The sequence below is a fragment of the Hippopotamus amphibius genome, chromosome 7 (genome assembly GCF_030028045.1).
Source record: "Hippopotamus amphibius kiboko isolate mHipAmp2 chromosome 7, mHipAmp2.hap2, whole genome shotgun sequence".
NCBI classification, from domain to species: domain Eukaryota; kingdom Metazoa; phylum Chordata; class Mammalia; order Artiodactyla; family Hippopotamidae; genus Hippopotamus; species Hippopotamus amphibius.
The window spans coordinates 119,374,314-119,392,839 of record NC_080192.1 but is presented as its reverse complement, the minus strand read 5'-3'; the positions used below and the strand labels follow the sequence as shown (position 1 = coordinate 119,392,839).

The window sequence follows — 18,526 nt, the reverse complement described above, 5'->3', positions numbered from 1 at the left end:
ACAACTTTCTTGTCCTTTGGAAACACAGACTAAAGTGTTCAAGGGTAAAGGGACGTGATTTCAATAATTTACTTTTAAATTTAGAAAAAAAAGTGAGAGAGAGAGAGAGATGGAGAGAGGGAGAGAGAGTAGCACGGGGAGGGGGGGAGAGAGAGAGAGAGAGAGAGTGTGTGTGTGTGTGTGTGTGTTGGGTGTAGAGAGAGAAAAAAATCAATGTTAAAGCAAACGAGGCAAAATCCTCAACTGGCAAATATGAATGAAGGATGAGGGGTGTATGACAGGCTTTTTTGTAGTATTCTTGCAATTATTTCTGTAGGTATGAAACTATTTCTAAATAAAAAGATTAAAAAAAAAAGACCTTCATTCTGATAGGTTGGGTATTTGGGAAGAAATAATTATATACAGGTTTTCTACAGCCATTTGGACTAGAAAATATAACTTCTTTATACTTATGATGGAAAAATATGGACTGTATATTATCCACACTTTTCAATTTTGTGTATGTTTGAGATTTTATTTTTTTGTAGTATTTTCTTTTTTATTGAAATAGTTGATTTACAATGTTATATTAGTTTCAGGTGTACAGAATAGTGACTCAATATTTTTATAGATTATACTCCTTTTAAACTTATTCCAAAATAATGGCTGCATTTCCTTGTGCTGTATTGTATATCCTTGTTGCTTATCTATTTTATACATAGTAGGTTTCTTTTGTTTTTTTATTATTTTTTTTTCAGATCTTTATTAGAGTATAATTGCTTCACACTGTTGTGCCAGTTTCCGCTGTACAACAAAGTGAATCAGCTGTATGTATACACTGAGTTGATCTCCCTGTGTTAGAGCATAGATTTTAGACAAGGTATAATGTGTCTGGAACCAAGATTTTGGTATAATCACAGTGAAAAAAAAAAAAAAGTTTGTTCCTTTCTTACCAACATAAGTTTTTTTTGCCCTCACATAATCCACCATTACTAAGATTACATCTACTGTGCCTCCTTTGAAAAACATAAATACAGGTATAAATTTCAGGAGAAACAAGTATGTATCTGTTTAGAATATAATAAAAAAACTTTTGAAAGTATATAATTCTTTCAATAATATTTTTCACTGTTATTAAAAGTTAATTTATCCTTCAGCATACAAGAGGCAATTGCTTTTTATTTTTAAAAATGCTTATCAAGTCTTGACATATAAAATAATGGCAGTAATCCACAACACTCTTTAAATGTTCCTTTTATCTTTTAAATGGCATGGCTAAATATCTAAACATAAGACTGGAAAGCCACGCTGGAACATCTAGTCAGGTTTTATCACTAATACTACATCATGACTTAAAAATAGTGACAAGTTTTATGCTATTATTTTTTCAACTGTGAATTGATTCAAACTATGTAACAGACAATGGGAGTAAAGATGTGCACTCTCCATGAAAAAACAGGTTACAAGTTCAAATACATTTCTCCAGGGGGTCTTCACTTCTTCAAAGTTCACTCAAAAGATCAATTTTAAGTTTGATACAAAATATCTCACATTAGCTTGATACTGCTCCAGAATCACATGACCTGGAAATTCTGGCTCAGGCACAGACGCAAACTTCTTGATGATGTCTTCAAGTGCTTGGAGCCCAGCCATCCGCAGCTGGTTACTATGATCGGTTGCAGCCATAAATGCCATGCGAATCAGGTCAGAGAGATGAAGTACCAAGAGGTCATCTATAAATAAAAATAGAAAGCAAAAAGGAAAACATTTCCAAAATTAAGTATAATGACATAAAAATACAAAATGAAATCAATTTCTTTAAAAGAGCATTTATGATCCACATATTTCACCATGTTTAAAAATAACAAAGACACACTTTCAAGAAAGTTTCCATATCACAATCTCTCAAGAATACTGGTAAACCTTTATACAATATAATAACACAGACAACATTATAGGATGTGAAATGACATTTGAGGCAAAATAACTAATTACCAAAACTTTCCCCAAGGAGTTTGTAATTTTTTTCTCAACAAGGGGTTGGCAAACTTTTTCTGTAAAGAAACATAGTAAATTTTTTTGGCTTTGCTGGCCATATAATTTCTGTTGTTAACTACTCAACTCTGCTGTTATAGTATGTACATAGACCATATGTACACCAATGGTTATGCTGTGCTCCAATAAAACTATTTACAAAAACAGACTGCAGGCTGGATTTGACTGCAAGCTGTAGTTTACCAACCTCTACTCTGGAAAAGATTTTTATAAGGATAACATGTAGAAAAGGGAAGCCTTTTTCCTTTTAGAAGGCTGCCCTAGGTCAGCCTCATCAAAAGCTTAAAAGCAAGTATCAAAAGAATTCAAAAGATACCAAATAATTAAACTACATTCCAAAACAAAGTCCAAAACTATTTAAAGGAATATAACAAAATACTGCACTAATATAATATTTGCAATGTCTAGCATCTAATAAAAAATTACCAGAGATGTAAAAAAGCAGGCAAATGTATCTCATAACAAGGAAAATAGAAACCAATGAATAGAAACAGATTCAGAAACAGAAGAGATGACACAATTAGCAGATAGGAACCTTTAAACAGCTATTATAAGCAGCTATTATAAATATGGTACCTAAATAAAAGACAGACAGGGGCTTCCCTAATGGCGCAGTGGTTAAGAATCTGCCTGCCAATGCAGGGGACACAGGTTTGAGCCCTGGTCCAGGAAGATCCCACATGCCACGGAGCAACTAAGCCCATGCACCACAACTACTGAGCCTGTGCTCTAGAGCCTTAGAGCCACAACTATTGAGGCCATGTGCCACAACTACCGAAGCCTGTGCACCTAGAGCCTGTGCTCCACAACAAGAGAAGCCAACACAATAAGAAGCCTGTGCACTGCAATAAAGAGTAGTCCTGGAGCTTCCTAGGTGGCGCAGTGGTTAAGAATCCACCTGACAATGCAGAGGTCACAGGTTCGATCCCAGCTCCAGGAGGATCCCACATGCCACGGAGCAACTAAGCCTGTGTGCCAAAAAAAAAAAAAAAAAAAAAAAAAAAAAAAAAAGAGTAGTCCCCATTCTCCACAAGAACAGAAAGCCCACGCATAGCAGTGAAGACCCAATGTAGCCAATAAATTAAAAACATAATTAATTAATTAAAAAATAAAGACAGACAAAACCACAAATGGGATTTTTAGAGACATAAAAACATATTTGAAATGAAAAATACCCTGAACAAGATTAACATGATTAGACACTAAAGAAGATAAGATTGGTGAACTAAAAACATAGCAACAGAATAATATTAAATTATCAAGCTCAAGAACTCTAAAATTTTTCAGGAGGCTGCAAGCCTCTCAAATTTTTTTTAAAAATAAATTTATTTATTTATTTATTTATTTATTTTATTGGCTGTGTTGGATCTTCGTTGCTGCACATGGGCTTTCTCTAGTTGCGGTGAGTGGGGGCTACTCTTCCTTGTGGTGTGTGGGCTTCTCATTGAGGTGGCCTCTCTTGTTGCAGAGCATGGGCTCCAGGTGCATGGGCTTCAGTAGTTGTGGCACATGGGCTCAACAGTTGTGGCTCACGGGCTCTAGAGCACAGGCTCAATAGTTGTGGCACACAGGCTTAGTCGCTCCGCGGTATGTGGTATCTTCCTGGTGCAGGGATTGAACCCGTGTCCCCTGCATTGACAGGTGGATTCTTACCCACTGTGGCACCTAGGAAGTCCTCTCATAGTCTTTCTGAAGCAGTGGCAACTCTGTGGCTCTGCCTGATCCTCAACCAACTCCTATTTGAAAAGGTTTCTGTTGTTATTACTATCATGAAGGTTACTAGTATTTTCCAATTTTTTCATGTGCCAACCTAAAATATCAATTTTAGAACTTGAAGTTTGAAAAAGAATATCTACTGATTTGGGAAAGGAAGTAGAGGGGAGAGAAGAAACTTTCTGGTTCCCAATGCTTCCTCACCTAAGGTAGGCAAAACCACATCAATAAAAACTAGGTATAATAAACTGCTGCAAGAATTTGGGAAGAAATTTCCAAGGCAGAAGGAATTGGACTGAAATGGGCCTATTCATATTATGCCAACGCAAAAGTAAATAAAAAGACCCATTATTCATCCTGTACTCTGTCACCTAATTTACAGTTTATATCAATCTACCTATGAAAAACTAGGCAATTGTTCCCAGAATGAAAGCTGTTGCTTCTCTACACAATCTCTACCTACAATCTCTCTCAAATCAAGACCTCTGTCTTTTTCCCAAATCCAAGGAGATGAACTCCTAAAGTGGTGGAGAAGGAAAGGGCACTGGGAAGAAACTCCCAAAATGGGGAGAGAATTAGGGGATTGATAGAGGTTTATTACGCTCTGGGATTTTCTGGCCCACAGAACTATAAGTTAATAAATTTCTGTTATTTTAAATCACTAAGTTTGCAGTCATTTTTTATTGTAACAATAGAAAACTAATACAACCAAGCTCTTCTACCTGGAAAACCCTCTCTGCCTCTAAAACCCAGCTTCAAAATGACCTCTTCCCTGGCTCTTCAGGAAATGAATAATACTTTTTTATGTTTCCAAAGTAGTCTACCCTTCCACTACTGGGATATATAATTACTTGAGTGATAACTTTGTCTCTTTGTCTTCTAGACTAGAAATTCTTCAAGAGCATGGACTATGTTTTTTTTCTTCTTTGGATCCCTAATGGGCAGCAAAGAACAAGATTCAGTAAATATTTGATGAATAATGACATGATTAAAGACATATTACGCTTTGCTGGTACCCTATATACAGATTCACATTTTATACATAGTGTAATACTGTTTTACTTTTTGTTTTTTATCCATTTGTGAGTTTTACTGCTTCTTACATACAACAAAGTAAACTGAAAGGCCTTTTTAACATATAGACTTCAATACTCATAACATATACGACGTGTCTTCAGATATTTAAAAAAATGGCACGATGATGCAGAGACAACGAAGCATAAGATAAGAGAGTCTGTTATTCTATCATCTCTCTCAGCTTCTCTGGGTTTCTTCATTTGTAAGTGAAGATACTGGAACTGATGATCTCTTTGTAAATTCCCTATAATATCTGCTCTAGGGAATATATGGTATAAAAGCTTACAAATGATCAGAAAGTAAAAGGTTTCAGTAATAAACAATTTTCACCTTTTCGAAAATACCAATGGAATTTCTGAAATCTGAGAGTTTGAAATCTGCCATGGCAGTCATGAATTCTGACATTCTCCATGGCTGGGGACTGCAAAACTCACTTTATTTATTCACCTTAAACTTTTGCTAAAAGTAGGATAAAGTACCAAGGAAACTTAAGTTACTGCCATCATTATGCTTAGAGCCATCTTTATCTTTAGGGCAAATGATTAAGATAAATATATAGTAAGACAGATATACAACTCTGGACCACTTTCCTCAACTTATCTTCCAAATAGGGATCAGAAGATGGACAGTATGTGGAGAAGACAGAAAACAAAGGTAAAAGGCAAGGAAACTTGCAATAAATGAAAGGCACAGTATAAAGCATGTTACAAAGCAGCAAAATATTTCAAACCTATAAAAATACTGTGGGGAAAAGAAGTACTGATTTTAAATTTACTTGTAGGGTTTCGCAGTTTAGCAGAACGTGCCATAGCAAGGTCAAAGTGAGCCTGGTCTGCATTCTCACACAAATTGATGATGCGACACAGGCAATCAGCAGCAAATACTCGAGTGGCCCAGCGAGGTGCCACAAAGGGCTTTGATTTATCTTCTTCTCCTAGTGTGGTAAACATGGTATCATCATCCATCTCATCTTTCTTTTCAAATTCTTCATCTTTTCCACTACTTAAGGGAGTTGCAGTACTCATATCTGTAACAAAAATAAAAGCATAGTATAACAACCTTATATACAGCAAAAATGATGCTTTAGAAATAGCGTTCTTCGAAGATATCTAATTTAAAAAGTAGAAAACAGTAGAATTGGCAAGGTTTTTCTTTTAAACAATCAATAAAAAACCAAGGAGGAGGAGTGGGAGGTACAAATTACTGGGTGTAAGACAGGCTCAAGGATGTATCTATACAACATGAGGAATACAGTCAATAATTTTGTAATAACTGAAAATGGAACGTAACCTTTAAAAATTATATTAAAGTAAAAATTAAAAAAGACAGCAGCCATCAAGTATCAACTTGAAATTCAGTAATACTGTTTTGTCTTCACTGTATGTACTTTCACAGTGACTTTACTTTTATGAAAGCTACAATTGTTCTGTTTACAATAAAGTTTCTTCTTAAAAAAATATATATATATTTAACTTAAAAAATAAAAATAAAAATTAAAAAACCAGGGAAAGTATAACAAAAATATTTTATATATTTCACTACTTTTACATCTTATGTCAAATGACAGAGTAACCTGTGACTTTTACAAATGAAAATTAGTTTGAACTTAGTCATTTGCCAAAAAAAAAACCAAAGTTCATTAGTTCGTAATATAATTTAACCTTCAACATTTTACAGGGATTTATAGATTAAAAATTATTAGTATTTTAAAATGTAAGCTCAGACATATGTATCTAAATATATCTATATATGCATCTATATCTATATATGGTATATATCTATAGACATATATCAAAATTAAATAATTTCTGTTATTTTGAGAATATATTTCATATATTAAATACATACCACTAGAAGCTGCTAGGACATCTTTACAAAGCATTAGCCAATGGGAAAGTTTTTCTACAGCCAGTGATGACAGCATATGTCCCAAAGTATCGTGAATATCAGAACACAATTTTCTGTCTGTCTCCCTGTCTAGCATTCCAAAAAGAAGTCCCTCAAGGCCAGTTTCTGTTATATTAACACCTTGGTGCCGGCAATGGATATCACTTCGAGAACTAACTCCAGGCGCAAAAGGACTGACATCTGAAAGACAATTTTTACAAATGAACTTGTATAGGATTTTATCATATACTATAGGTAACAATTACGTTAAAGACCATGATTTACATGTAAATTCACAATAACAATAAAACCAGCAACTAGCTATATACACAATTTAACTATAGTCTCCAATCTACATATCCTTAGAATTAGAATTTAATCTGACAATAAAGGTAAAAACTCTGATCTTTTTTTTTTCTTGTCAATTTATTTATTTTTTGGCTGCCTTGCGTCTTCATTGCTATGCACGGCTTTCTATAGTTGTGGCGAGTGGGGGCTACTCTTTGTTGCGGCGCATGGGCTTCTCAGTGTGGGGCTTCTCTTGTTGCGGAGCACGGGCTCTAGGCATGTGGGCTTCAGTAGTCATGGCATGTGGGCTCAACAGTTGTGGTGCACGGGCTTAGTTGCTCCGCGGCACGTGGGATCTTCAGACCAGGATTGAACCCGTGTCCCCTGTACTGGCGGGCAGACACTTAACCACTGCACCACCAGAGAAGTCCCCAAACCCTGATCTTTAAGAGTGATTATTCTGCAGTATTTTAAACAAATCTCCAGGGAATGCTCAATAAATATATATTTGATTTTAACAACAAAAAGTGTGGGAAAGAGACATTTTTAAATAGATTTAATTTAATGAACTTTTAAATTGCTATATATTGCTATATATGTTGGATGAACAAATTGAAACTTATTCAGTCTTGTAGTTCAGATTTTAAAAATCTATAACGCTAGAACACAAATTACAAACAGATTATATCCTAAAAGTTTATTTAAAAATTGGGAAAATCCTGCCCAAGAAAACATACAATCAAAAGTTGTTATGAAATAGTAGTTAAATTTCTTGCTTTATCTGAAAATCCTTTTATTCTTATAAACAGTAGGAGTAGAACAACTGGCAGCCTTTAAGAATGAATACTATTAGGCTCCCCAAAGTCCAAAGCCCTCTGAACCTTGAAGGGAGTGATATAGAGGGATAAGAGCTAAACGTGGCTTTTTAAAATTGAGTCACTCCAAAGAAAATAGGGGGAGGTTTGCAGAAAATAGCCACAGTGAGGGGAATTCAAAAACAGTAGGAAAGGGAAGGTTCCAAGGAAGGAACATGACAGAGAGATTAGGCACAGATGCATATTTTTCACTTTGCAGTATACAGTAAATTTTTCCCCATATCAGCAATTATACTTCCACAATGTGAATTTTCATGGCTACATAGCAAATCATTAAATTAGGAGTACATTAACAGATTAACCATTGAGGATGAATTTCTAAAAAAAGAATTTCTAGAGTAATTTCTAGGAATTTCAAAGGGTAAGCACAGTTTGAAAACTTCTGAGGATATACTGACCAAAAATCCTCCAGAAAATTTGTATGACTTTACATTTATACCAGCAGTGTAAGAAATTTCTTTTATTCATACCTCCCCCAACACTGGTTAAAATCATTATTTTTAATCTTGGTCAGTTTTATAGAAGAAAAATGCTATCTTATGATTGAATTAACATGCAACTTTTTAATCACTAGAGGTTAAAGATATTTCATGTTGATATTTCTTCTTTGATAAAACACCTCTTTTGTGTGCTCTCATGATTTTTACAGATGCATAAACGAGTTACCACATCAGGTCCGAGACTACCCTATTAAGGCCTGATACTACAGTTAGCCCTTGGCCTGCATGTGGGAATTTGATTTCAAGAGGGTTCTCATCATTTCCTGATTAAAGTAGCTTACTGTGCCTAAATCGCCAGCACCAACAATATAGTTTATGCTGAACATCTGCTTTCCTTCTGAGAGTCTGAACTTTTGGTACATTCTAGGCAGACCACGCCTATTTGACCAGCCCCCAATAAAAATCTTGGGCACTGAGTGTCCAGCGAGATTCGCTGGCAGATGACATTTTACATGTGTTGTCACAGCTCTTTGCTGGGGAATTAAGTATGTCCTATGTGATTCCATGGGGAGTGGACTCTTGAAAGCTTGTGTCTGGTTTACTCTAGACTTCACTCCATTCTCTCTCTTTGCTGATTTTGCCTTGCTATAATAAATCATAGCCATAAGCATGACTACATGCTGATTCCTAGTGAATCACCAAACCTGGGATGGTCTGAGGCCCCCGGCACACTAATTTATAAATGCTTTTAAAATATTAAAATATGAATAAATGCACACATTTTAATAAAATAAGCATATTCTGAAAATATCTTTCCCTCTCCCAGTTTGTCTCTTTCAGTTTTGATTATAGTGACTGACGCGTAGAAGTTTTGAAATTTTATATGTATTCAGGAGAATTCTGTAACTACTTCTGGTACTCTTTTCTCTTCAAAAAGCAGGAATGTTTATTGTTAGACTTTTACAGTAAATTTCTTTTACGTTCTACAATACAGTATGCTTGTTAATACAGCTCTTATTACATTATGCTAAAACTGAAGTTATTCTGGTATGTTGCTTCTTAGTACCTAAGCAACTTCTATGCATTTGGAAGTTCTTATAAGTAAAGCTTTTCTCTCACAATAGGGGAAATATATCTGTCAATTAAGCTCTGAAAAAGTTCCCAAACTACCTATCCCTAGAACTAGAAGACCAGCTACAAATTCAAGCTATACTTAAAACCCTCCCCAAAGCAAAAAGAACTGAACAAAGTGAAGATACACCTTTCGTTACCCAAACACCTACTGACGTTTCATAGTTTTATTGGTTACTTTGGGCTTACCTTCTTTGAGGAAAAGTTACACCACAAAAGGTTAACTACTGTCAAAGACTGAAAGCTTTCAGGTAACCCCAAAATAGATACTTTCTCTTTTCAGAAGTCTATTAATGATATAAGGCAATATCCTTAGAGTTAGTTATTCCTTATACAGCTAAAACATCCTCAAGGGATGGCAGAAATGTCCTGATACTAAATGCTACAAAAAAAATTCTTAAGCTATGAAATTTAAAAAAAGGTAAAAACATAAAATTACCAAGAAAATTACATGGGAAATTTTAAAGAAATAACAGTTTTACCTAAAAGAATAAGAAAATTGGCCATATTTCAACGCAAAAATGTTATTTATTAAGTAATACTCATTTGAAATGTTAAAATACTGAAACAAAAAGAATATTGACTGATAATATAACTTACTAGCACCACTGCTCTCTTTGTCCCCTGCATTTTTTGCTAGGCTCATGGCATATTCACATACTTCAGCTGCTTCTCTTTGTGCAAGCTGCCGGAGACATGCCACAGCTGCTCGTCGAAGTAACAAATGGGAACTACATAAGTGAACCTGTAAACCATAACAATTTTAGACTTTTCTTAAAAAAAAGCTGTAATCTCACTTGCCTAATAAATATATATTAACACCTTACTTGTGAAGAGGCTCTTCATTTAACCACCTCAGTTGTTTAAAATACAGCCAAATCACGGCCTTTTCAGAAAACAGTAATACCAATAAAATATACAAGGAATATTTTAGTAGCCTATAAAATAACTGCCCCAAGACTTGGGTACTAAAGATCCTATAACATATTTAGATAAAAATCCACAAGGATCTTCTGCATTTCTTATTTTACACATGGTCCTCCTAAATTCTGCCATTGAAATTTTTTAAGTACATAGAGGTTAACTGCAGTGAATGAAAAGTTAGGGGGCAGAGCACACAGAACTGAAAGCAAAGGAGGGCGTATGGTAAAATAAAAAACCAAAATCAAGCAAACATAAATATCTGAAAAGAATTGCAAAATGGATCTCGGTATAGAATTTTTTTTAATCTCGCAAGTTCGTGAAAGAATCAATATAGTACACTCTAATACAGGAAGTAAACTAGAGGCAGCACAGCATAATAATTAGGAGCTCAGGCTCCAGGTACCAGACTGGGTTTGAATCTTGGCTCTGTCACTTACTCCTGTGTGATCTTAGACAAGCTACTTAACCTCTCTATGCTTTGCCCATATGTGAAATGGCGTAAGTCTTCATAGGAATGTAGTGAAAATAAGTTAAAATAAATATTTTTCTTAGAACAGTGGATGACACATGGTAATTGCTTAATAAATGTTATCTATTATCACTATACTATAAATCTGACTCATTAAGAAAATATTAAATTATGTTCCATATGCTGCTTTTTAAGCAAGGAAGTGAGTAATATATTTTAGAAAGAATCTCATCCAGAAATGATGGGAGGGGAAATAATTATGTGGAATACATCACTCCTTCACAATGCTAGATAATATATTTTATTAATTATCTAGCATATTATACAAATGCTCTTAATACAGCATTTGTAACTCTTTATTTCTGCATAAAACTCACAGCCCATGAAATTATACCAAGTATTAAAAAAAGAAAACCTGACAGATCAGATTTTTTTCAACAAAAATTTTTTTTTCACTTCTCTTCCTGAAAATAAAGATGTTCTGGAACTTGCAAATAGCCTATAATTAGAAAGGTTAAGCATGATCACATGCGATGGGAAGAACAAGTCTCTCAGAGTTTCTGCCTTTTTGTCTGTACAGTGGGGACAATGCCCACCTTACCTATCTTACACAGCGGTGGTAAGATCAAAGCATTAAACATATATGAAGCAGAACACCATACAATTTAATTTACAATTAAATAGAATTGTAGCTAAGAAAATACACTCAACAAATGCTGACTAGCAGAATCAAAGTGAAAGAAATAAGACATTTTAAGGTTTACAAAGTGTTTTCAAAATTTCACCTCAATTTCAACGATTCTGAGGTGTACCTTCCCCTCCATTTTAACATCTCTGATAGTGGAAACGCAAGTTATCACTGATGGTGTCTTGCAGCCACTGTAAACCAGGTAATAGTAAAGTTGTATTTGTTTGAAAAGCTTCCCGTGACACTTCATGGTAAAATCCACAAAATGTCAGGAATAAAACATATTAAACTTGATAAAAATATGTGGCTTCATGCAAACTTCCTAGCTGTTTAGATATAATCACAATCTATTGTGACATCCATCAGTACGGCTTGGTTTAGCCTTGCTCTTAGATTTTATATAAATAGAACCATGAAGTCTGCTCTCTTTTGTGTATGGTTTCTTTTCAGCAATATGTCTGTGAGATTTACCCATGTGATTCCATGTAACAGCAGTTCATTCATTTTTATTGTTGTGTAATATTTTATTTAAGAATTATATTGCTATTTATCCACTCTGCTGACTGGTGAACCTTTAGGTTGTTTCTGTTTTTTGGCTAGTATGAATAACCCAGCAATGAACATTCCTGTACATGTTTTTGGCACACATGTGCAAGCATTTCTGTCAGGTACTTACTTTACAGTGGAGTTGCTGGGTTATACTGCATATATACTTTCAATTTTTTTGTAGATTATGCCTCATTGTTTTCCAAAAAAGCTTCTTTCTTTTCTTACATTCTTTAGGAACACTGTGCTATTTGCTCCTACATTAGACCTCTACCTTCCTATAAAAAGCCCTGTTATTTAAACTTTATGTCATCTTGCTATCCTATCCCTCCTTGTGCCTGCGGTGTACTTATATCCTGGGCAACTAGATATGCCTGCTCTGTCACTGAAGACATGGACATTCAGCTCAAGTCTTCCTCTCACTGACACCTCCTACAGTTTTCCCAGATGATGCAGATGCCATGTACAGAATAAATCTGGAGAGGAGAAGGACTGTTCACATGGTATAAAAAGCACCCACTTGCCAGAAGGGAAATAACAATAATTCAGAGCAGTGATTGTTCTTTCAAAAACACATTTTGAACAGTTCTATCATTATATACATTTCAATACTTTTATATCATTTAATAAAGATTACTATGGTGAAACTTACCTCAATACATTTGTTGAAAAAAAATCACATTTCATTTGTATTAGGTATTACACATGGTATCCCATAATACAGCCATTTCTGGTGGCAATGACTGAGTAGAGATGAACATGAAATCTACAAAAGCAGCACTGATTTCACTAATTTGGGTGAATTCATGTGTGGACAATTTTTTAGACAGTGTCAAAAGATCTGGTAATGAAGACAGCTCAAGGGGCACTTGGCAATGTGGAAAAAGACAACCACTTGCGTGGTCCTCTTTCTCATCTTTATCTGCTATGCCATCTCCTTCCCACCATATTTTTGGAAGTGGTTCAGGAAAGTAATCCAGCATGCCTTGTAATAAAACCCTTGATGTTGTGCTCAGGAAATAATTCTGGAGACATTATTTTGTGTTAACACACAGGAAATTTGTGTTCTCAGTGGCTTATTGATAACCTCCACTGAGGTTAAAAAATTCATGTTATTCCTTGGCTAGATCCTCTTAAATGTATTCCACCTCATAAGGCCAGCTTCCACAGGATAATTACATTTAAAGAGAAAAAAAAAATGGAGAGAGGAACCAGACAACCTGAGGAGTGTGTGTCTGCGTCTTTATCACATTTATCAGTTGCCTATCAGAGCTGTATCATGTAACAAGTTCACCTCGCTCAAGAGATGCCATCTGTGCCCTCAGAACTTGGGCATTAGGCCACAGCTTTTGGCAGGATAGTAAATATCTTGTTGCAGAATGCAATCTAGTGTATACCATTAGTTGACTGTTTTCTTTGTGGGTGTTATTGGTAAACATTTCATGAGCACCTGGTTTCCACCCTGTGGCACACTCAAACTCCTTGATGGTCTGGGACTGATTCAGTTCCCCCAGTCTATGGTGAAAAGGAGCAAATCTCATGGAGTAAAGCTAGATATACCACACCAGACCTAATATCTAAGATCTTGGCCCTTCAGTTCCTTCACCACTTCCTGGACAACCTTCTCTTCCCTTTCCTCAACAATATCCTTGCACAGTTACAGCTGTAGTGCCCTTTCTGCTCCTCTTGTCTTTACCTTCCTCCCTCAACCAAATGAGATTTCATAACCCATCATCTCAGCACTGTCTTGTTAATATCCTTCCCTCCCTTATCCTGCTGTGATTTCAGTGACTCCACTTGGCCAAAATCCAACTATGAATGAATCAACATATCGGCTGCTCAATGCCTGTACCTAAGATGTTTACAGGTGCTGGAGAAAAATCTTACAACTAGATGAACTGGTACCATCATAAATCACACAGTGGAGCCAAAGAGAGTCACTAACCTCTGCTGAACCCTTGGAACTATCACAGAATCTTTTATTTCTGCAGTTACTTCAATCTTCCACATCCCATTCTCCTCAAACTTCTGACCCTCCTCTTTGCTCCTTCATTCACAAAACTTGATCTTTCCTATTACTTGAATAAGAAAGTACGTCATTAGATAATAACTCCCTCAACTTCCAGCCACCAAATCCATAAACCCACCTGTGTCTACACTTATGCCCTCCTCCTTTCTTCATGTTGCACTAGAAGAGATACCCCCTACTTGTGTCCTGGAAACTGTCCCACTGGAAACCTTGGATGACTGATTATTCCCTCTCTGTCTTACCCTTTAACTCTCCCACCCTACTGGCTCCACCTTGTCAGCATTTAAACATGCTCACTCTTCGCACTACTGTAAGGGAAAAAGCGTCTCTTTTGATCTCATCACCCCCTTGATCCTCTGTCCTCTCCTTTACAGTCAAACTTCTCAAAAGAAGTTCCTGTTCATATTCCATATTTAACCCAGTATATTTGGGTTTCCATTTGTACCACTCTACCAGATGAGCTCTTGCTAAGGACATCATGTGACAAAAGTCAAAGGACACACTGTAGTGTCATCTCACTTGACCTCTTGACAATATCTAATACAGCTGACCACTCCTTTACTCCACCAGGTATCTGTAAACACCACAACCTCTATTTTCCCTTTAATCTCTCTGACTGCTCTTTCATGTTCTTTGCTGACTTTTTCTTTTCCTGAATTTTGTATGTTGGGCTCCTCATTCAGCACTCTCTCCCTGGCAATCTCATCTACTCCTATGTCTTTATTTACCATCTAAGTGCTCATGCCTCCAAAGTTTACCTCTCTAACCAGACTTCTCTTTAGCGAGCTCCAGGCCCATGTAACTATTTAAATGTCTAAAACTGAATTAATGATGTCCACTCTTTCAGACCTTCTCCTATTTCAATGTTACCAATCTCAGGAAGTTATATGACTTTGCTCAAGTCAGAAACCTGGGTCACATCCTTCCTCTTTCCTCTATAGCCAATTAATCAACAAATTCTATTGATCCTTTTTCCTAAATATCACTCAAATTCATCTATTTTTCTCCATTCCCTTTGTACTAACTTGGAGAAGTCATCATCTCCTTCCCTAGGCCCCCATAATTCCTACCCTTAGAGTCCATTTGCCATTACGCAGCAAGAACGAAATGTAAAAAGTGCAAATCTGATCATGTTACTCTCCTGTGGAATTCCTTCCAATGGTTCCCCATCACTTGCAGGATAAAGTCCACAGTTTTAACATATCTAGAAAGTCAGCAAGACCTGTCACCTGGCTAATTGTCCAGCTTCATCTTGTGCCCCTATGACTCACCTCCCCCATTTCTCTCTTAGTCTTAACCACACTGACTAAACGTTTCCTTAAATGTATCCCTTACTTCCCATTTCAGGGCCTTTCATATATTTTTCCCTCTGCCTAAAAATAAGTGCTGTTACTCCAATATCACTTTTCCCCCAAACTAACTCCTGTTTATTCTACAGTTCCCACCCTACATGTTGCTTTTTCAGGGAAACCTTTTCTGAATGCCTGGGTTATGATAGGCTCCCCTGTTATATGCTCTCCTGTAGCCATTTCTAGCACTTACTTGTAAATAATCATTGTTGACTATGTTCCCTTTTAAACTATAGACTATAAGTGTCATCTTGTCTCATCCACAAAGGTATCTCCAGTTCTCTGCATGGTTCCTGACATATAGCAGCCTCTCAATATTTGTTCAGTGAATCAGTTAACAACTGCCATGATAGTAACAGATCCTCAGAAGTTATCAAGCAAACTTTAGGGAAAAAAAATTCTCAGTGGGAAAGACTGAAAATATGATGCATTCTTAGCCAAGAAATACAGCTCATTAACATATTCCCTAAAAGGTGAAAAAGAAAATCAGTGAATAAAATGAATAGTTATAAAATGACTACTGAAGCTGAAACTCTGCAATGCACAACCCTCGAAACTTATGTTTTTTGTTTTGGCATAGTCTGACCTTTCGAGAAACAAATTTGGGAAACAAATCAATGAATGAAATAGCTTTATACTTACACAAAGGCTAGGAACAAGACTAGATAGATTGACATGTCGTGGTGCAAACATGTGGAGCTGCTGAAGGCAAGAGATGGCAGCTGCCTGGACGAGAGAATCTGAATGGTCCTGAGTTATTGCACAACCCACCAAACAAGAAGAACGAATTGTGGAAATTGTTGCTCCATTCCCTAGGAGCAAAGTAAAAGAGAACATAAAACACAATAATTTTATTAGTAACACCAAAAATATTCCTAAAAAATAATCTTCTAAATAACCCCTCTTTCTAAACAAACAAAAAAGTACACCTGAAAGTAATATAACATTGTAAATCAACTGTACTTCAATTAAAAAAAAAAAAGAAGAACTGCTGAATTAACATTAATTAGTATGTTCGTTCTATAGTTAGGTTTGGTCGTGCAATTGTTAAATCAATAATCACTATAAGGAGTGCCCTTACTTTTTTTCCCCTTATTTTGACAGCTTACATTTTATCAAGCAAATAAAATCCTACAGAACAAGAGTCAACAAACTTTTCTTTAAAGGGCCAGGAGTAAATATTTTTTACTGAGCTAGCCAAGAGGCAAAATCCACACTACTCTGTAATATAAGTGCCTACATAACCATTTTAAAATGTAAAAACCATTCTTATCTAATGGGCTGTCAAAAAAAAAAGACCAAAAAACCAGGCACCTGAGCAGATTTGGCCTGTGAGCCAGTTAATTTGCCTATCCTGCCTATCCCCTGTTATAAGGAAGCCACCCCAGAATTCCTTTCCTTAAAAGCCAACCTTAAAAAGGAAATCACATTTTATTTTATTTTATTTTATCTTATCATTTTATTTTTTTGGCTGCTGTGCGGTTTGTGGGATCTTAGTTTCCCGACCAGGGATCGAACCTGGGCTCCTGGCAGTGAGAGTGTGGAGTCCTAACAACCTCTGGACCACCAGGGGATTCCCCAGGATGTCACTTTTTAAAGGATGCAATGTACAGCATAGGGAATACAGTCAATAATATTATAATAACTTTTCAGATGACAGATGGTTACTAGACGTAACGTCGTGATCAATTTATAATATATAATCTCAAAATACCAGTTGTACACCTGAAACGAATGTAATATTGCGTGTCAACTATATTTCAATCAAAATAAAAAGGGAGTCACTTTTAAGATAAATAAATTACTCTATTTCTGATTACCATTCAGATTGTTTTGAAAACAAAAATTCTGCAAAATCCATAGAAATTTCAAAACACAACTGTTTATGAAAGATGATAATGCCTCTCTCTTAGATTTATCTAGCTTTATATTCATCCCCTAATAAATTATATTGTCTTTTAAACCTATCATTGTTGTATATGATCCTCTGTTCAAACAGTAATACCACATCTATCATATAATAATGACAAATCCTATTTTCCTAATAAGAGTAACGGCAATTTTTACAAAGGTAGGAAAAATAAATTGTAGTATTACATATTGTCTAGAAAAAATGTCTTAATTGCCAAATATAAGTGATTTAAAATTTTTACCAACGCAAAATAATTTTATATACCATAGAGACCAAATAAGGAAATCATAGAGTCACATAAGAGTCACATTCTACTCTGAAATACATACTGTTTCATCATCATATCAGAAAGTACTTGGTAAATACCTAAACTTAATCAAAGGCACATATTTATTCTTTCTACATTCTTCACTGGAAGAACGAACTATCAACTTTCTCAAAGACACTGAGTCCAAGATAAAGATATGTCTAAATCACATTTTTTCAATTCCTAGCATTCATCCTTAAGATCTTTTCTTTTTTCACTTCCCTCTTTTAAAAAAAAAAAAAATCTGTCCTAATGGAGGCAACATAGCATAGTGGTTAACAACACAGGCAAAGGAAATTTATCTGAGCTTCACCTCTAATTCCAACCACTCATCAGCGCGCGCGTGCGCTCTCTCTCTCTCTCTCTCTCTCTATATATATATATATATATAAAACCTTTGGAAAGTTCTTAACCTCTCTCAGCCTCAGTATTTCATCTGTAAAACAGAGATATAACCTTTGTCAAGATTGCTGTCAGAATTAAATGAAGTAATAGAAATAAAAATCTTGACCCACTGAAAGATTTAATAAATGGTAGGGCAAAAAGGGAATGCTCTGAAAGTGGCCTATATATTTTGTATAAATTCACAGTAATTTTCTTATTTAACCATTAGTAGAACTACTTCAGTGAAAGTGCATGGTAAGAATATGGTCCTTAGCATCACAAAACTACTACCCCTTAGTTGAGTTACTTATCTTCTCTGAGCATACTTCCTCAGAAAAAAACTAGATATTATTATCTTCCTTAGAGTTTAAAAAAAAAAAAAGGGGGGGGGGATGTTAAAGTCCATGAAGACACATGTATGCCACTCCAGGCCAAAGGAACTCCACTTTTCTCTTTGACTTCATGGGGCTCCA

General features: G+C 35.6%; 1 protein-coding gene across 10 annotated transcripts in view; it reads right to left on the bottom strand.

Moving 5' to 3' along the window:
• HEATR5B (HEAT repeat containing 5B) overlaps positions 1-18,526 on the bottom strand; it is a 98,889-nt gene that overhangs the window by 35,724 nt on the left and 44,639 nt on the right. For all 10 annotated transcript variants that reach the window (XM_057742814.1, XM_057742813.1, XM_057742812.1 and 7 more), the window contains 5 exons: positions 16,093-16,262; positions 10,046-10,190; positions 6,673-6,912; positions 5,600-5,851; positions 1,531-1,712 (listed from right to left, as the gene is read on the bottom strand). In XM_057742814.1, coding sequence (XP_057598797.1) covers positions 1,531-1,712; positions 5,600-5,851; positions 6,673-6,912; positions 10,046-10,190; positions 16,093-16,262 — 989 coding nt within the window. The remainder of the gene's footprint in view (positions 1-1,530; positions 1,713-5,599; positions 5,852-6,672; positions 6,913-10,045; positions 10,191-16,092; positions 16,263-18,526) is intronic.